This window comes from Temnothorax curvispinosus, unplaced genomic scaffold, assembly GCF_003070985.1.
Source record: "Temnothorax curvispinosus isolate PA1 unplaced genomic scaffold, ASM307098v1 QBEX01010053.1, whole genome shotgun sequence".
NCBI classification, from domain to species: Eukaryota; Metazoa; Arthropoda; class Insecta; order Hymenoptera; family Formicidae; genus Temnothorax; species Temnothorax curvispinosus.
The window spans coordinates 388,234-404,329 of NW_020219833.1; the positions used below are offsets into that span (position 1 = coordinate 388,234).

At 43.9% G+C, this 16,096-nt stretch overlaps 1 protein-coding gene across 2 annotated transcripts in view; it reads left to right on the forward strand.

Annotated features, from left to right (window-relative positions):
- The window catches only part of LOC112459689 (neurogenic protein mastermind), a 192,660-nt gene that overhangs the window by 120,488 nt on the left and 56,076 nt on the right, over positions 1-16,096 (forward strand). For both annotated transcript variants that reach the window (XM_025023938.1, XM_025023939.1), the window contains one exon: positions 14,272-16,017. In XM_025023938.1, the coding sequence (XP_024879706.1) occupies positions 14,272-16,017 (1,746 nt within the window). The remainder of the gene's footprint in view (positions 1-14,271; positions 16,018-16,096) is intronic.

Here is a 16,096-nt window from a genome sequence, read left to right on the forward strand (position 1 = left end):
GAGAGAGAGAGAGAGAGAGAGAGAGAGAGAGAGAAATCGCTATTTATTATACGCTCTCGGACAAAGTCCCCTCAAGCGTAAAAAATAAATTGCCATCACATACAAAATATAAAAAATATTGTATAAAAGATAGAAAAATAAATAAGAAAAGTATGTATATATATTACAAGAGTATGGCAAAAGACATCAGACGTTATTACTGAGCAGATAGTGGTACAATTTTAGTTTGAATGCGTCAAGGGTAGGTGCGCGACATATGCATGTTGGAATACTATTCCAAAATTCGACAGCTGAGCAGATGAAAGAGCGTCTATAGAATTTTGTGCGACATTGCGGCGGGATGAGAGCATCAGCCGATGCCCTGGTATCACGGGAGACTGTATCGCATCTGCGTTCGAATCTACAAGAAATAGCATCAGAGGTTTCAAGATTCAAGAGTTTGAAGGTCATACAGCCGACAAAGTAGTTATGCCTAGATTTAATCTTGAGCCATTGAAGTTTCTCGTAGAAAGGAGTTATGTGCTCATCCCGTTTTACCTGGAAGATGAACCGAACAGTATTCAGAGACCTTTGTAGACGAAGGTTGTGTTCGATAGTGATGTCAGTAAGTGCGGCGCAACAATAATCGAACAGTGGCAGAATCAGGGTAGTTATAAACCGTGATCTGAGATGAGGCGGTAGTAGGTGTTTGCAGAGCTTTAGCTGATGGAGAGTTGCATTAACTTTGGCTGATGTTTTTATTATATGTTTCTCCCAAGCAAGTGTGCTCGCAATATGGACACCCAGGTATTGCACTGTGTCACAGTAAGGAATAGCTGCATCGTTAATATAGATTTTAGGTAATTTATCCAAGTTTAATCCGCTGATGAATCTAGGAGTGCCCATGATCATGGGCTTGGTCTTGCTAGGATTAAGAGAAAGCTTATTAGATGTGGCCCAGTGCGTGATGCTAGTAACGTCCTCATTTATTCTAAGAATAGCCTCAGTTAGATTTAGGGACAGAGAGAGAGAGAGAGAGAGAGAGAGAGAGAGAGAGAACTATTTAATTAACAGCAGATTATACTCTTTAAACTGTTGTCAAGCAAAAGAATCAGTAGAAAATTGAAGACGCGCTTAAACATAATTCATTTCAAATCTTTCTTTAATACTACGTTATACACACAGAAAAAAAGTGTCAAATCAACACTCCATATGCTTGTATATACGCAAGAATATATAATCTTGAAATAAGATTATATTGCGTTGGTTCAACTATATAATTCTTTGTTTAACGCAAATATAATCTTATTTCAAGATCATATATTCTTGCGTATAGACAAGCATATCGAGTGTTAATTTGACACTTTTTTTTCTGTGTAATAAATTAAATTTACTTTAAATGTACGAACAAAAAATGAAATTATTAACATGTCTCTGTGCTATAACGAGTCAGACACATTGACGATATGGAATACAGAATAAATAACTTTCGGTAAGACAGATTTTAGCTTTCGATCGGCGAGGTAATACGGAGTTGTTACGTTGGGCGCGACGCGACGTATCGAACGATTTTGCAAAGGAAACCCGTATTATTCCATGAGTAAACTGCAACACCGTGTCTGAGACACCGGGATAAGCAACGGCGAGGTATATTCCGAGCACTTAATACTGTAATGTGCACGCAATCGGCAATGCGCCACGCGAATTACACGTAAAACTTGTGGCGTGCGTGTGGCCGCGCGTCGCAAGTGGGTACCTCCCACGCACGTGGTGAATAATTTCGCGAATTTCTCCGGCATTACGCGTATATGCATCGACGGGTATGGTAACCGTGCGCCATGTTGCACATGACATGCGTGTAGGGAGTCCAGTAAAATCGCGGGATAATCGGGGCGAGCGAATGATTGAAAACAAAACAAAAATAATATTCCATAAAGAAAAGGGAATATTATTTCTCTCGGGAAATCGTGCGAATAAAAAAAATTATTCTGTACCTGTACCTTTTACATTTTTTTTACAAATATAGCCGTCTTTTCGCCGATTGTTGACAGAGAGTCGTCGGCAAACGTAGTCGCGCAACGAAGAGAGAGAGAGTGAGAGAGAGACCAACACGCGTGACAGCGCAATAAATAAGCAATTACCGGCAAGTACGACGACAAGATTGCGTAACGCTTCCTCTCTCTCTTTCCTTATTTGCCACCACTTCCTAGTCGACGCGCGTTTCTCTCGCTCTCTCGGTGGAGGTAGATACGCGCATCGGCAATACAGCCGGTTAATACAGACGTAAAAGATTTCTCGCAAAAAAAGTTTACTCCTCACTTTGGATTATGCGCGAAATCGGCACGATGAGTGAAACAAAAAATTATAATTTTATGTTTTCGTTGCGCGATAATATCCACTCAATGCATTCTCCAAGCCGATCTGTTGACGACGGAGTGTATAATTTAATCGTAGCTTAATTGTAGATTTAATTATATCGCGCGTCATAATACGTCAGAATGTCGTAAGAATCGACGAAACGTATTAGCTCGCATTTGGAGTTCCTCGATTAGATTGTACTAGTCTCTCGGAGTGAATTTCGAACGTGGAACACAAATACTGTGTCATACCCGAGACACCAATCGCGATAAGATCAAGCTCGACCCGAGCGACGGTTTCGCGTATCGTGTTTATGGCACTTAGGCGCGCGGCGATCACGTGATTCCGGTGTGTCTGGCTCCGAGAGATTTGTAATTATAATTACGAATTTACATGTCAAGGGACACGACGTCGATGGGTACGTGCGCTGTATCGCGGCGATATGCTCCGTGTATGCTCGCTCGCCTCGTGCCTCGACAAATTCGTCTGTAAATATTCTTTTGTTAACAATACATCGTTAAACGCTATAGTTTTTTAAATATCCTTTATTTGGAACGACTATTTCTGAAAGATACGAAAAGACGTGGGGCCCTCGCCGAATTCTGCGATTGTTCCGATGTGCCTGCGTGAGCATAATATTTAAATTAATCGTAAACGCACAGCGAGAAATTCTTCGGAGTCAATAATCGGTGACTCAAATTATGGATATATATATATATATATATATACACACACAGTGACTCATGAAACTGATCAAATCGTACACTGTTGGAAAATTTGTGTTAAATATAACATAAATTACATGTCCCAAATGGTCCACTCAAATTTTTTTATTAATTTAACATAATATGGATGTGTTAAATAGTAACACCGATACTATGTTAAACTCGGTTAAAATATTTCAACAAAAAGGAAATGTAATTCTGATCGTAATTTGAGGTTAATGAAGTGTACAATTAACATAAATCTTATGTTAAAGTTAAGATTGTAAAATAAAATCAACACTCTTTGTCTGTAAATTTTTATTCCCACTTCTGTTATAGAGTAAAATCAACATTTTTTTTATATAAATTTTAACACATTTAATAAATACGTTCAAATTGTGTTACTTTAACATATTTTTTAAATTATTTTAATAATTTTACATTTTTTTGTTAAGCTCAATTAACATAGCAGGCATATGTTAAATCTACACATGTATGTGTTGATTATTTTACACAAAAATTTTAACAAGGACTTTTATTTTTAACAAACCTACAAAAATTTTCCAACAGTGTATATAATTATATAACAGTGTATATAATTTTTGTTTTTGAAATACATTCTATGTATTTTTTCGTATTTGCGATTTTTATAGCCACAACGATTTTTCCAGCATCCGACAATCTTTTATCAAGCTATGAAAAATTTGTAAATGTAAAGCTTTTACTGTATTTTATTAAAAAAATATATAATATGATATAGATAAAATATTTCGAACAATGTTCGATATAGCGACGTCGCCAGCAATGAATTAGCACGTCTTCATAACATCAGATTTTTGTCTCGCGCTTACGCGACATTCGATCACGCAGAACAATAGTTGCGAATCTTTCAGAATCTGACGAATTTATTCACAAAGGAAGTAAGATTTTCGGCGGGTACGAGCCCGCTCGCCCACGTTCACGAGCGTCATCCAACTCGTCCAAAAGTAACCGGCGCGGCGTGCGCGATCGTGCCAAAGCTAAATATGGCTTTGGCGAACCGGAAAGGCGCCCTTACGCGTGTGATTTCTAGCCGAGCTTATCTCGATTTCGCGTGAAGGGAACACCGAAACTCGGCGCTGTACGTGATCGCTTTTCTCAGGGAACCTCCCGAGCTAAATCCCGGCGCTTTGCAGGGCCACGCGATGAATTCCTCGCCCAAGAACATGGCTGCGGAAAAAAGAATTGGATCAAGAAGTTTCCTTCGATGATTCTCGCGCGCGACGTCCTGCGGCTTCCGGACTCCTTTACCCTCGTTTTATGCAACGATTGCTGCTCAATTTATCTTCGATTTAATTACAGAGTGCAATATCTTAAGTTACACTCGTCTATACTTTTTTCGTATTCCGGCGATATTTATTTTTTTATTTACGTCACATCTATCCTTTGTCGTTATTTTCGGTATAATGAAATTGTAATTATTAGAACTCTTCTGAAAGGTGAGACGTTTAGTCTTGATTTAGCTTCAAGTAAAGCTTAATTTCTAATTCGAAATCGGAGTGCACTCTATAGATATTTAATGTCGAGCAATTCGTCAAGGAGGAAACGATTTTAGATCGATTAAAAAATTTATATGCCAAAAGAAACCGGCGTTTACGGCATACTCTGTGCTACGCTCTTTCCATTAATCACAAGAAAAATTTCTACGTGAATAAGAAAATATTTCTTTATGGCAGCGTAATTGTCGGGAATAATTACTAATTGAAAAAGAATCGTCAAAGAGCAGCGCGAGTTCGACGATGAAACGAAAAGACTTTCTGAGCGATCACGATGTTCGGAGGATGCAAAGGTACACAACGATGACCGCGAAAAACGGCATGGCGCTACGCGGTTAGAACTCCCCAAGGACTCTCGTAATGAAGTTGTATCAATAATAAACGTAACAGAAACGTAATAACTTCGGGGCCGAGGTGCCTACCTCACCTTATTAACCACACCGTATCCACTGCAATTATAAAGCACGCGGGTTCCTTCGTACATTTCTGAATTAACGTGGTACCGAGCGCGAATACGCGATACACCGGTCGGACTTCGGCGATAACCGCTCCCCGTAATAACCGTCACTATTTCTTTTCATAACGCGATATACGCTAGGCTTTAATTCCTGCGTTACAATCTGGAAAGGACACACAGATACAGCGAACGCTATGCGAGATGAATTCTACTTCGCTCACAAGAGTTCGCAGCCGGGCAATTCCTCCAATCTCAACGCTAATTGCGAGGGTAATTCGTGACACGAAGCACGTAGCGTAGCAAGGATGATAATTACGGCGGAAATTATGCGAAATCTTCCTCCCTGACTTAGCGGGCCGTCCCTCTCATTCTCGGACCAATCTAGATTCGATTCCTTCTCGACGAAAATACGAAGCGGCATTTCATTAAGAAGATTATTAACGCTCTTGTGCCGTACTGTCACATATCACGTTACATTTAATGATATATCGTAATCAGGAGGAGCGAGCTGTTTCGAGGTTGATGCGTGGCGTAATGCGTGTTATCCTCGTTGGCGTGTGGATGAGTAGCCGTCGTTGGTGCAAGCACGACGACGGCCGGTTGGTCGGTCGTCGGTCGCATGGCAGATAGACGGGTTCGTTCGGTGGAAACTGGGAGGATGCCGGCGCGACGTATTGTCGTCTCGCCGCTCGCCGTTGTGTAACCACGTCGCACATATTTGTAACGCGGTGCGCACGTTATTGCTCCATTCGCGCGCTCAGCGCCTCGCCTATAGACACTTTGTAGAGTAGGTCGCGCCATATTCTGATAATTTCGCTCGCAGCGTTACCAGCGTAAATTAATAACGCCAAGAAAATGCATCATCGGACACTTTTACTCGAGCAAGAAAAGGAAAATGAACATTTAACGGAAATGCTCACGATCCGTTGAGCATTTCCGCGGTGTATTTCATAGGATTTTCAAAATAAATTCCCGTCCGAAATGTTGATATTTCTCGTGGCTTGATTCAACCAGGCGCGATTATCTCTCGCACAATTCATTTCCATCCGTCAACGCGGATATTATTTTTTAAGCGGTTTTACCGCGCGACTCCACAATCCACGTTAAATTGCGCCTGATTATTGGAATGTGCGAATAGCGGCGCGAGGGCCGACGCCGACGCGACGCGGTTCGAAAGCGGCGTGATTCTTTAAAACAGGCGTGACAGTTTGAACCGCTCGCACCAGCAAACGCGCGCGCAACGGGTTGCAGTGAGCAATAACGATTATTCAAAAGCGGGCGCGGCGGGGAATCCATTTTTCGTTTGAAAGCCGATGCGTCGAATCCGCGCATCGCGACCGGTAGCACCGGCACCCGCCGCCCGGCGCATTTACATTTGCACGGATGAATATCGTAATTGCATCTGCAATCGTGCGTGCTCTCTCTCCTACCGCGGCTGTTTCTCTTTGTCCTGTCCCTCATATTCGCATCGGTCGCGCGTTCGGCGAAAAAAAATCACCTTGCATTGGGGCGCTAAAATATACCGCCGCGCCATTATACCGCGGAGTCACTTTTGCCATTTTTCCGCGCGGAACGCGCGGGTTTTCGGTCGAAATTAAATCATTTCGCGACGGAAGGGAGAGAAGCGCGGCTGATTAACGACGGGCGGGCGGTGCGCGAAAACCAGCCGGACGCCCGAAATTTGTCATAAACATCCGTTACGGTGCCGGCGTGTGCATGTCCCGCGTTCTTCCCTCTCGTTTTGTTTCTCTCTCCCGTTGAAAATGCGCGAAGTCCAATCGCAGAATTACGACCGCGTTGTTCGCGCCGTGGACGCGAGACGCGAGCAACGAGGAAGCACAGCGGTTAATTTTTTACGCCGGAAGTGAGCGTTTGTATCGATTGCGCGGTCGCGAGACGAAAGGCGTGACATCAGACCGGCAGGAAAAAAAGGTGACAGAAAAAAAAGAACGCGATAAATTCCCGCGTCTAAAATATCCGCGCGAACAACGAGGTGGAAGCGATACGCGATCGTGATTTCGTGCAAAGCGGAGGAGACCGAGGGGAATGTGATCTGAATAAATTCCGCGCGATAACTTATCCTGGAAACGGCGATTACGTAAACGCATCGTTGCACAAGAAGCAGTAAGTGCCTATCAGTTGGCAGATTACGATTCTCGAGCGCCGATTCCGCTCGGTCGAGCTGTAAGCCGTATAATTCGGAACCTTTCCAGCGAGGTCGGACGTCGAGAAGCGTTAGAATAGAGATTGTGTGAATTCTTTTTTATACGTCGTATTTTTTTTTATGAGTCGCGCGCGTATTGCCTTCTTTTATTATAATACAAGCTCCTTTTTTTATTTGACGCAGTTTCACCAAGTTTCAGAATTAATTAGTGATGCAAATAATGCGCGGTTTTTTCTAGACGCGACGCACGTATATTATCTTTGTGCGTAAATAAACCGAAAACCGCAGTCGCGATATACCGCGAAGTTTGGCGGACCCTCTTCCGTTATCTGCGACGGTGGGATAACGTAAGGGTCCGCGGGAGGCTTATCAGGAGTGAAAGCGCGGAAGCGATAAACACGTGTGCACGCGAAACGAAAAGGTGCGTCTTGTAGGAGGAGTTGTAGGCGAAAAGCGGATCGCGAGGCATCCATATGTCACGAAACGACGTCGTTCTCGCCGGCTGATATTTAGGTCGTGTTAACAGTCGCGTCGCGACTGGCGGGAGCGTTGTTAACGAAATGTAACGCTCAATAGACCGGTGTATCCGCCCACGCTCGCCACACACACACATCCACGAGCGCGCTTACACACACGTCAAGGTTAGTGACACGCTTCTTATCTCGAAGCACCACCGCCGCGTGTCGTCTTGCCAAGATTCACCACTCGAGATGTCCGATTTGTCACCTCCGACGATACTTTCATGTCGTAAAAACAGGAAATTGAAATAGGAAGTAACAGGTTCTTTCAAATCCTTCAGAGCTACGCGCATCGTGTAGAATCGAAAATCTCGCGGTAAAAAGAAATAAAATTCTGAATAAATAAGATTGAGTTTAATTGCCACGTGTTATTAATTTATGTATATTAAAGTTTATAACGTTGTTATTTTCATCGATTAATATAGAAATGAGAGAGGGAGAGAGGGAGAGAGAGAGAGAGAGAGAGAGAGAGAGAGAGAGAGATTTCCTCGTTATGTGATAATTGTATAATTATGAAACGGTCTGTTTAAAAACAGAACAAAGTTAAATAGGACATATTTGTCCTGTACTCTAAATTAGGTACTCTAAATTAGGTCTCTCGAATTGGACTTGCTTGCGCGATTAATAAAAAGAGAGATGAAAACATCCGGAAAGAAATCGCGGGATATACAACGACAATAACGTGACACGAATCCAAGATGCCAATTCCAGACGTCTGACTCATTCGCAACTTAATCAGTGGCGCAACATACTGCTTATTACGATACAGAACAAGTAATGGACATCAAGAGGGGCCTAGCCGTCTTCCGTTTTGGACATTGCGGTCGTCGGTTTCATGAATTAAGACGGCCTTCGCATGCCCTAAGTTGATTCTAACTGTTGCGACTTGTAGTAATGCGATCATTGATCTCTCGGAAGAAAGCATTTTAGAGAATAAGTACGAGCATGTAGGAGAGTATTCACGAACGAGCTTTCATTAGAAATCAACGGAAAACGGTGTACGAGCGAGAGTTAATGAGGTATCCCAAGTTGCCCTTTCCGCAGATTTTCATTCGTATATAGCCTCATTCCCACGATGTTACGCAAACATGATGCACATAAACCCTAGACGTGATGGTATGGCATATCATGACGAAGTTTCTACGACGAAGACGTTTGTCTCTCGAATTTGGAACGCGATCGATTACATCGCCCAGAAAACGGACTCCACTGTACCGATCGCACCCGTTGCACTCGGCGGGTTTAATGAGCGGTGCGGTGGATTACGACGTGGCGAAGTAAACCGCTCGGTGGCGATACGGTATTTTAGTTCTAACGGCACAAGAGCACGATTCTCTGTATCCAAGCAACGCTCGCGCTCTTCGCGCAAATTTGTGCGCGCTGCGGATTATTGCTTCCGGATGAAGTGGCATAACTCGGGCCCTCGGTTGAGCTTGGGCAACTCGCGTTCGGGCGATGTAGTCTGGTCGTTAGCCGATTTCGCTAGGAGGTGATAAAGGATGGGGTGGATGAAATCAGTTCGCCGCAAAGCACACGCATCGCGGCGCGAACACCCGTGACGTCGCACGCGCGAGTGCTTCCACCCTGAGGCAGTTAGTTTTCTCCCTCGATCTACTCTGCTGATTCCAGTGATTGCGTATTAATTTCTAATCGCTGAACGTCTCGACGATAAATTGATCGCGCGCAAGCTCGTCGGTGGGTAACGAACGAGAAGGAGAAACACGTATAAACAAGTCGAAAACAAACGTCACGATCGATACGTTATTATTATTCGGCGATAGATTGCTTTACGAAATTGCGAGTGACACTTGATTTATCTTGCGCGAGCTCAGATAAGATACAATGTATTGAACCACGAGATAAGACAGTCTACGGACGCGCATTATAAGGCGCTTGGTGACTGATCAACATACAGATACACATATACCGAATAATGAAGCGTAATAACAACATTACGTTATATGACACTTATCGAGGTTACAGGTATATTAAAATAAATTTAAAAATATATACGCGCGGAGACGCATTGAGATTTTCTTTTTCTCCGATTAAAATATGTACTTATTTCGTTCCATTGTTTATATCTTGATCGAAACGCGGCGATTTATCGGTGAACAAATTTCCTTTGCGATCGATGATTCACTTCCCTTGCGTTGCAACTGCAAATGACGTGATTTCTGCATAAAATTCTCGCGATTTTGCTATTTTATGCTTCCACGAGCGGAAGCGTATTGTTTATCGTTCATCATTAGTGTGCATTTTGACACGAACGGTATTTTAATTCGCTGTTATAGACGTACCTTTGACCGGCGTCGAATTAGAAGGAAGAAAAGATTTCGTATTTTCGCGCGACTGCAGACAGCGCGACTCGGAGAAAGTAATTACTTCAATGAGCGCAGAGTTTAAAGTATTTTTTGTTTTCATTTATTTGTTTTTCGCCCCGGAGCCGCGACGGAGCGGTGCATGAAAGATGTCTGTTAAGTTAGCACCCCCCCAACAAAAAATTGGAATAACACATATACAGAAATTAAGTGCTCTTTATGTGCTAATTATGTGCTCTATTCACGATTTTTGTGCTCGAGCGGTTTCGCGGGAAATCGCAATTGAAAGTGGGGGTGCTGGCTTAACGTAAGCTAGCACCCCCACTCATTAAAATTACATATAAAATAAAAAACTCAATATGCTAGAATTATGTGCTTTTTATGTGCTTTCAAATGCCTCAAACGAAATTGGTCTATCTGTAATAGTTTAAAAGATATACACAAAAAAAGATCTATATACTACTGATATAAGAGTATAGTATCAGTTAAAATACAGAAAGCAAAATAATTCTTGTTTTAAAATGTTTCTCGATTAATGTGTTCTCGAAATATGCACAATGAAATTTTCGTGCTCATCCCCTTCCACCGACCCGAACGTGAGCACCCCATACGTACAAGAGTAAAGTACCAGTTCAAATACAGATGGCAAATTGGTTTTAGTCTTAAAATGTTCCTTAATTTATGTGCTTTCAAAATATGTAGAATAAAAGTTTTGTGCTTCAGCCGACAAACCTCCTTGAAAGTGAGCACCCTATAAGTACAAGAGTAAAGTACCAGTTAAAATGCAGATAGCGAATTGGTTTTAATCTTAAAATGTTCCTTAATTTATGTGCTTTCAAAATATGTAGAAAAAAGTTTTGTGCTTATCCCCTTCAGCTGACAAACCGCCTTGAAAGTGAGCACGCCATGCGTACAAGAGTAAAGTACCAGTGCACGGAAATCTCATTGTGCATATTTTGAAAGCACATAAATGAAGGAACATTTTGAGACTAAAACCAATTTGATATCTGTATTTCAACTGGTACTTTACTCTTGTACCTATGGGGTGCTCACTTTCAAGGAGGTTTGTCGGCTGAAAGAGATAAGCACAAAACTTTTATTCTACATATTTTAAAAGCACATAAATTAAAGAACATTTTAAGACTAAAACCAATTTGCTATCTGTATTTGAACTGGTACTTTACTCTTGTACGTATGGGGTGCTCACGTTAGAGTCGGTGCAAGGGGATGAGCACGAAAATTTCATTGTGCATATTTCAAGAACACATTAATCGAGAAACATTTTAAAACAAGAATTATTTTGCTTTCTGTATTTTAACTAATACTTTACTTTTATATCAGTAGTATATAGATCTTTTTTTGTGTATATCTTTTAAACTATTACAGATAGACTAATTTTGTTTGAAGCATTTGAAAGCACATAAAAAGCACATAATTCTAGCATATTGAGTTTTTTATTTTATATGTAATTTTAATGAGTGGGGGTGCTAGCTTACGTTAAGCCAGCACCCCCACTTTCAATTGCGATTTCCCGCGAAACCGCTCGAGCACAAAAATCGTGAATAGAGCACATAATTAGCACATAAAGAGCACTTAATTTCTGAATATGTGTTATTCCAATTTTTTGTTGGGGGGGTGCTAACTTAACAGACATGCATGAAAGGTGATGGAGGAAAGAGCGAGTGCAATATTGACGCAAACGAGGGCGCGGGCCACGCCGTTATCTGTCAACCCCCGACACACACCTTTCGTCCTGTAAAACTGCCTTGCGAAAGCGCCGCGCGAGAAGTCTTTTTCCATCGTTTCGCATCCGTTGTGGCTTGCACGCGTGCAATCTATGCTGGATGCCTTTTCTGTGTGTGCCCCGATGTAACGTTATACAATCAGGTTCATAAAAAGGATTAATTCATGGGATGGCATTTAGACGATGTTCATGAGGTATGGAAAGAAGTAAAAAGGAACCTATCTTATTGCCAGAAGAAAGTACGCAAAAGGAATTAAATAAGTTTTATACTTTGGTTTAATAGTCATTAATCCGTAAGAGCACTTTGATCTTTAACGAAATTTAACGATGGGTCTTCAAACGCAAAAATCATCGTAAATCTGCGATCGATGTACGCTCTTGCGGCGTACCTGGCAGAGATTCTTCTTGATATTGTGCGATGAGGCTTACTCCGTCGAGATCATCAATGATGATTGCGAGACGCACGGAGAATTCACTTCTCTTTATACCTACTTTATACCTATACTATAATGGATTTCATTTCGCGAAACGTAAAAGGGGAGGACGGCCCGGTTACCGAAGAAACGTCCTTTACCTTTACGACTTTCCTACGATGGGTGGGAAGATGCTGCCGTAGGTAGAGAAAGACTAACGAAATACCGTATTACATCTGCGGAAGACGCGCAAGATTATTCGAGCTCTCGACCCAGGTGGAACGGGGATGGCGAGCGGGGGGGAGGGGAACGAAGGGGAAACTTCACGTAGAGCGCCCGATTCTCTATTAGAGGGTAATACGTATTATCGATTTTGGGATGAAACCAGGAGGGTTATCCCAGTTCAAATCATGACAAATGTATAGATACACACCGACGCGCGCGCAACCGTGCGCTCTCGTGCGTATACGTGTATGTGAATACTTCAGTGGAAGCGTTTCTCGCGACCGCACCCTGGAAAAACTTTTTCCAATCTCTCCTTCTTCCTCCCCCTCCTTCCGCTCCTCCCCTCCCGCCCGTGAATTTGTTTGCCCAGTCGAAAACAGGGTCGTCGACTTGGAGATCTCGAAGAAATCCCCGCCGGCGAGAAGTAGCTCGTGGCTCCTAAGCGGATTCGTCTTCAAAATCCGGCGATAATTGCCTCTAATTTTCTGTCGTATGTCGATTATTCGAAATAATTAGGAATCAATTGCGGTATTGTCGCTATGCATATTCGAGATTTATCGAGAAGTTATTAGGTTAATATTGTCTGTTAAATTTGATTAATAATTTTGTGGAAAATATTTGTCTGTCTTTTAATTATAAATTATTATATTATATGAGTCAAATTTTTGGATAAAATATCATGATATTAATAATTATGATTATTAAGTAGTTAATAATTAATAATAGAAATAATTAAGCTAAAAAGCCTTGTTATCGATAATATAATTTTCAGATATCTTTCGTTAGAAAATTATTACACTTTCGATTGTGATTGATTCAATGAATTAATGTACATTAACATATTGAAATAACACCAATAAAGACAATATATAATCTTTCCTGTTATGCGATTACTATTTATTAATTAATGATTAATAATCAATCTTGCGACGATGATTACGTGATTATTTTAATAATGTTCTCTGTAGTAATCAATTATGAAAATTATCGGTCTTTGTTCGACACTAATAAAATCTGATGAGTTTCAAGTATTATTGAGACGTAATATGGTAATATAAATGAACGATGTATAATAATGTGCATTCGCGACGTGCGAGGATTATTTGGATTCATCACATCGCGCGCATAGAGTCACGTGCCATCGATCTTTTCGAGTCGGTAGACGATTCGCTCGTCGAGATTTACGAGCCGCGGCATCGGGGTCCGACGCTCCGCGAAACAAAACGACCCTCCGCGGGCGGCAGTCGGCGATCCGTATAAAGACAGCGGCTGAAAAAGCGTCGCGAGTATTGACAAGTACGGTGAGAAACTTTCCGGGTTAATCGCAGAAAAAGCCGGTGGAATCGAGCTCGGCGACACCAAGCGACGAGTTAAATACCTCGCGTCGCTCGGTTCGGTCGTCGAGCAACAGAGCAGCGGAAAAAGCGGTACTCTTTTAAAAGACCATCTCGATCCGAGCTTGATCGAAAGACGATCAATACTACCGGCTGAAGTTATATGATAAAGAAAATAATAAAATTATATAATTAATAGAAAGTACTTTTCTCGACTGAAAAAAAAACTGGTTCGTTCATTTTCCATCAGAAAATACTGGTTAAATCTACCAGAATCTGGTTGAATTAATAGGAATTCTGGTTGCATAACTAGAATTCCGGTTGCATTAATTGGAAGAATCTGGTTCGTTCATTTTCGACCAGATGTCCAATTAATTCAACCAGATTTTTTTTCAATGCAGGTAATCGCACACAGCGAATATTCTTGAAAATTTGTATTGCGTTGTTTTTTTTTGTTGACTTTCCGGTTTTTGAAAGGTTCATCGACGATTCACGATCCTCCCTCTCTTCTCATTTCAGCAGCCGAAATTCCTCAAGAGGACGACCGAGGAGTTGGAGTCAGCAGGTGGTGCTAGTGGCGATGGCGGCTTCGGCGAGCCGCCGGTCAAGCTGCAATGCACGCAGGGGCAGCATCAGCATCAGCAGGGTCCGGGCGGCGGTGGTGGTGGCGGACCTCATCACGGTCATGGCCAGCATCAGCCGGGGAACGGCGCGAACTCAACGGGCCCGGCGCCCGGTGGCGGTGGCGGTGGTGACGGGAACGAAGGTCTCACCAAGTTCCAGGTGCAGATCGTGCAGCAGCTGGAGTTCACGACCTCGGCGGCGAATAACTCGCAGGCCCAGGCGATCTCTACGAACGTAACGGTGAAAGCGCTGACAAACGCGTCGGTGAAGAGTGATCTTTTAAATTCGTCCTCATCGCCGAAACCCGGTCCAGACACGTCAGCATCTGCCGCGTCTAGACCGCAGCCCGGAAATGGAAGCGGTCCGGGAGGTCCTGGCGGGCCCGGCGCAGGTGGTGGTGGCGCCGGTAGCGCCGGTGGTACCGGCGGAATCGGTTGCGTCGACATCGGTAACCTAGTCGAATGCAAACAAGAACCCGATAACGAGTTCGTGGATCTGGAACAGTGCGCCGCGGCACTGGAAAAGGACGCCGCGGCGAACGGTACCGGATTCCCCGGTTTTTCCGAGTTCATGGAGGATACCGGCGACGAGATCATTACGTCGGACGCGTTCAAGGACCTCATCTCCGAGATATCGGACTTCCATCCGGAGTTTATGAAGGACTTCGACTTTGAGGACAAGAGCGTTGACACGCTGGCGAACAATGCCGCGGCAGCGGCCGCGGCCGCAGCTGCCGCTGCCGCCGCCAATAACAATAATAACAGTGGCAACAACAATAACGGGTTGCCGACGAATAACGGGCAGATCAAGATCGAAGACGATAAAGATGCGATCCATCAGCAGCAGCAACAGCAGCAGCACGCCAACGGCGCGAACAACAGCGTCAACAGCAACAATGTCGGCAATAACAATGGTAACGCGATGCCGGCTAACTCGAGCCCGGGCGCTCTCGGCTCCTCGCAGTATTCGCCCGCTCGACTTCCTTACTCCGGGCTGGATTTCAAATCTGAGAGCCCGGCGGCGCAGACGCTCAAGCAGATGGCCGAGCAGCATCAGCACAAGAGTCAGCAACTGGGCCTGGGTGGATTCAACCCTGCGGCGGCCGCAGCGGCCGCCGCGGCGCGGGGCCCGGCGACGAGGTCCCCTTACGCCGAGTTTTCTCAATTCGGTGGCGCTTCCGATTACCTCGGTAGTCCCGGCAGCACCGGCCCGACCGGTGGACAGAACCAGGCGACGGCCACGGGGACCGGCTCGTATCACAAGAACAATGGCACTCCGACCTTCCAGAGTCAGCAGACCAACGATATGTTTGTCAGCTCGCAGACCCAATTCGCCGCGGGCCTCACAGATATGAAGAGGCCCCAGCCGACCGCGACGGGTGGCAAGCCCGGCATGCTGGGGCCCAGCGGCGGTTACAAGCAACAATACTCGCCGTATGGCAGCCCGGGTTCGATGCCGAATCACGGTAGCCCGGGTTACCCGCTGCCACCGAGAGGATCGCAGGGTGGTGGACCTAACCCGACCGGTTCGCAAGGACCCTTCAACACGACTTCCACGCCGCCGAGACCTCCTTCGGGATCCGGTACTTCGACTTTGCAGATCAATCAGGCTCAGCAGCTGCACATTGGAAACCAGATTCAGGTAAGTGAAGTGACTTTTTTCTCCACGAGATCGATTCTCTCGAAAACGAAATCTCTCATGTCGGAAATATGTATTCTGC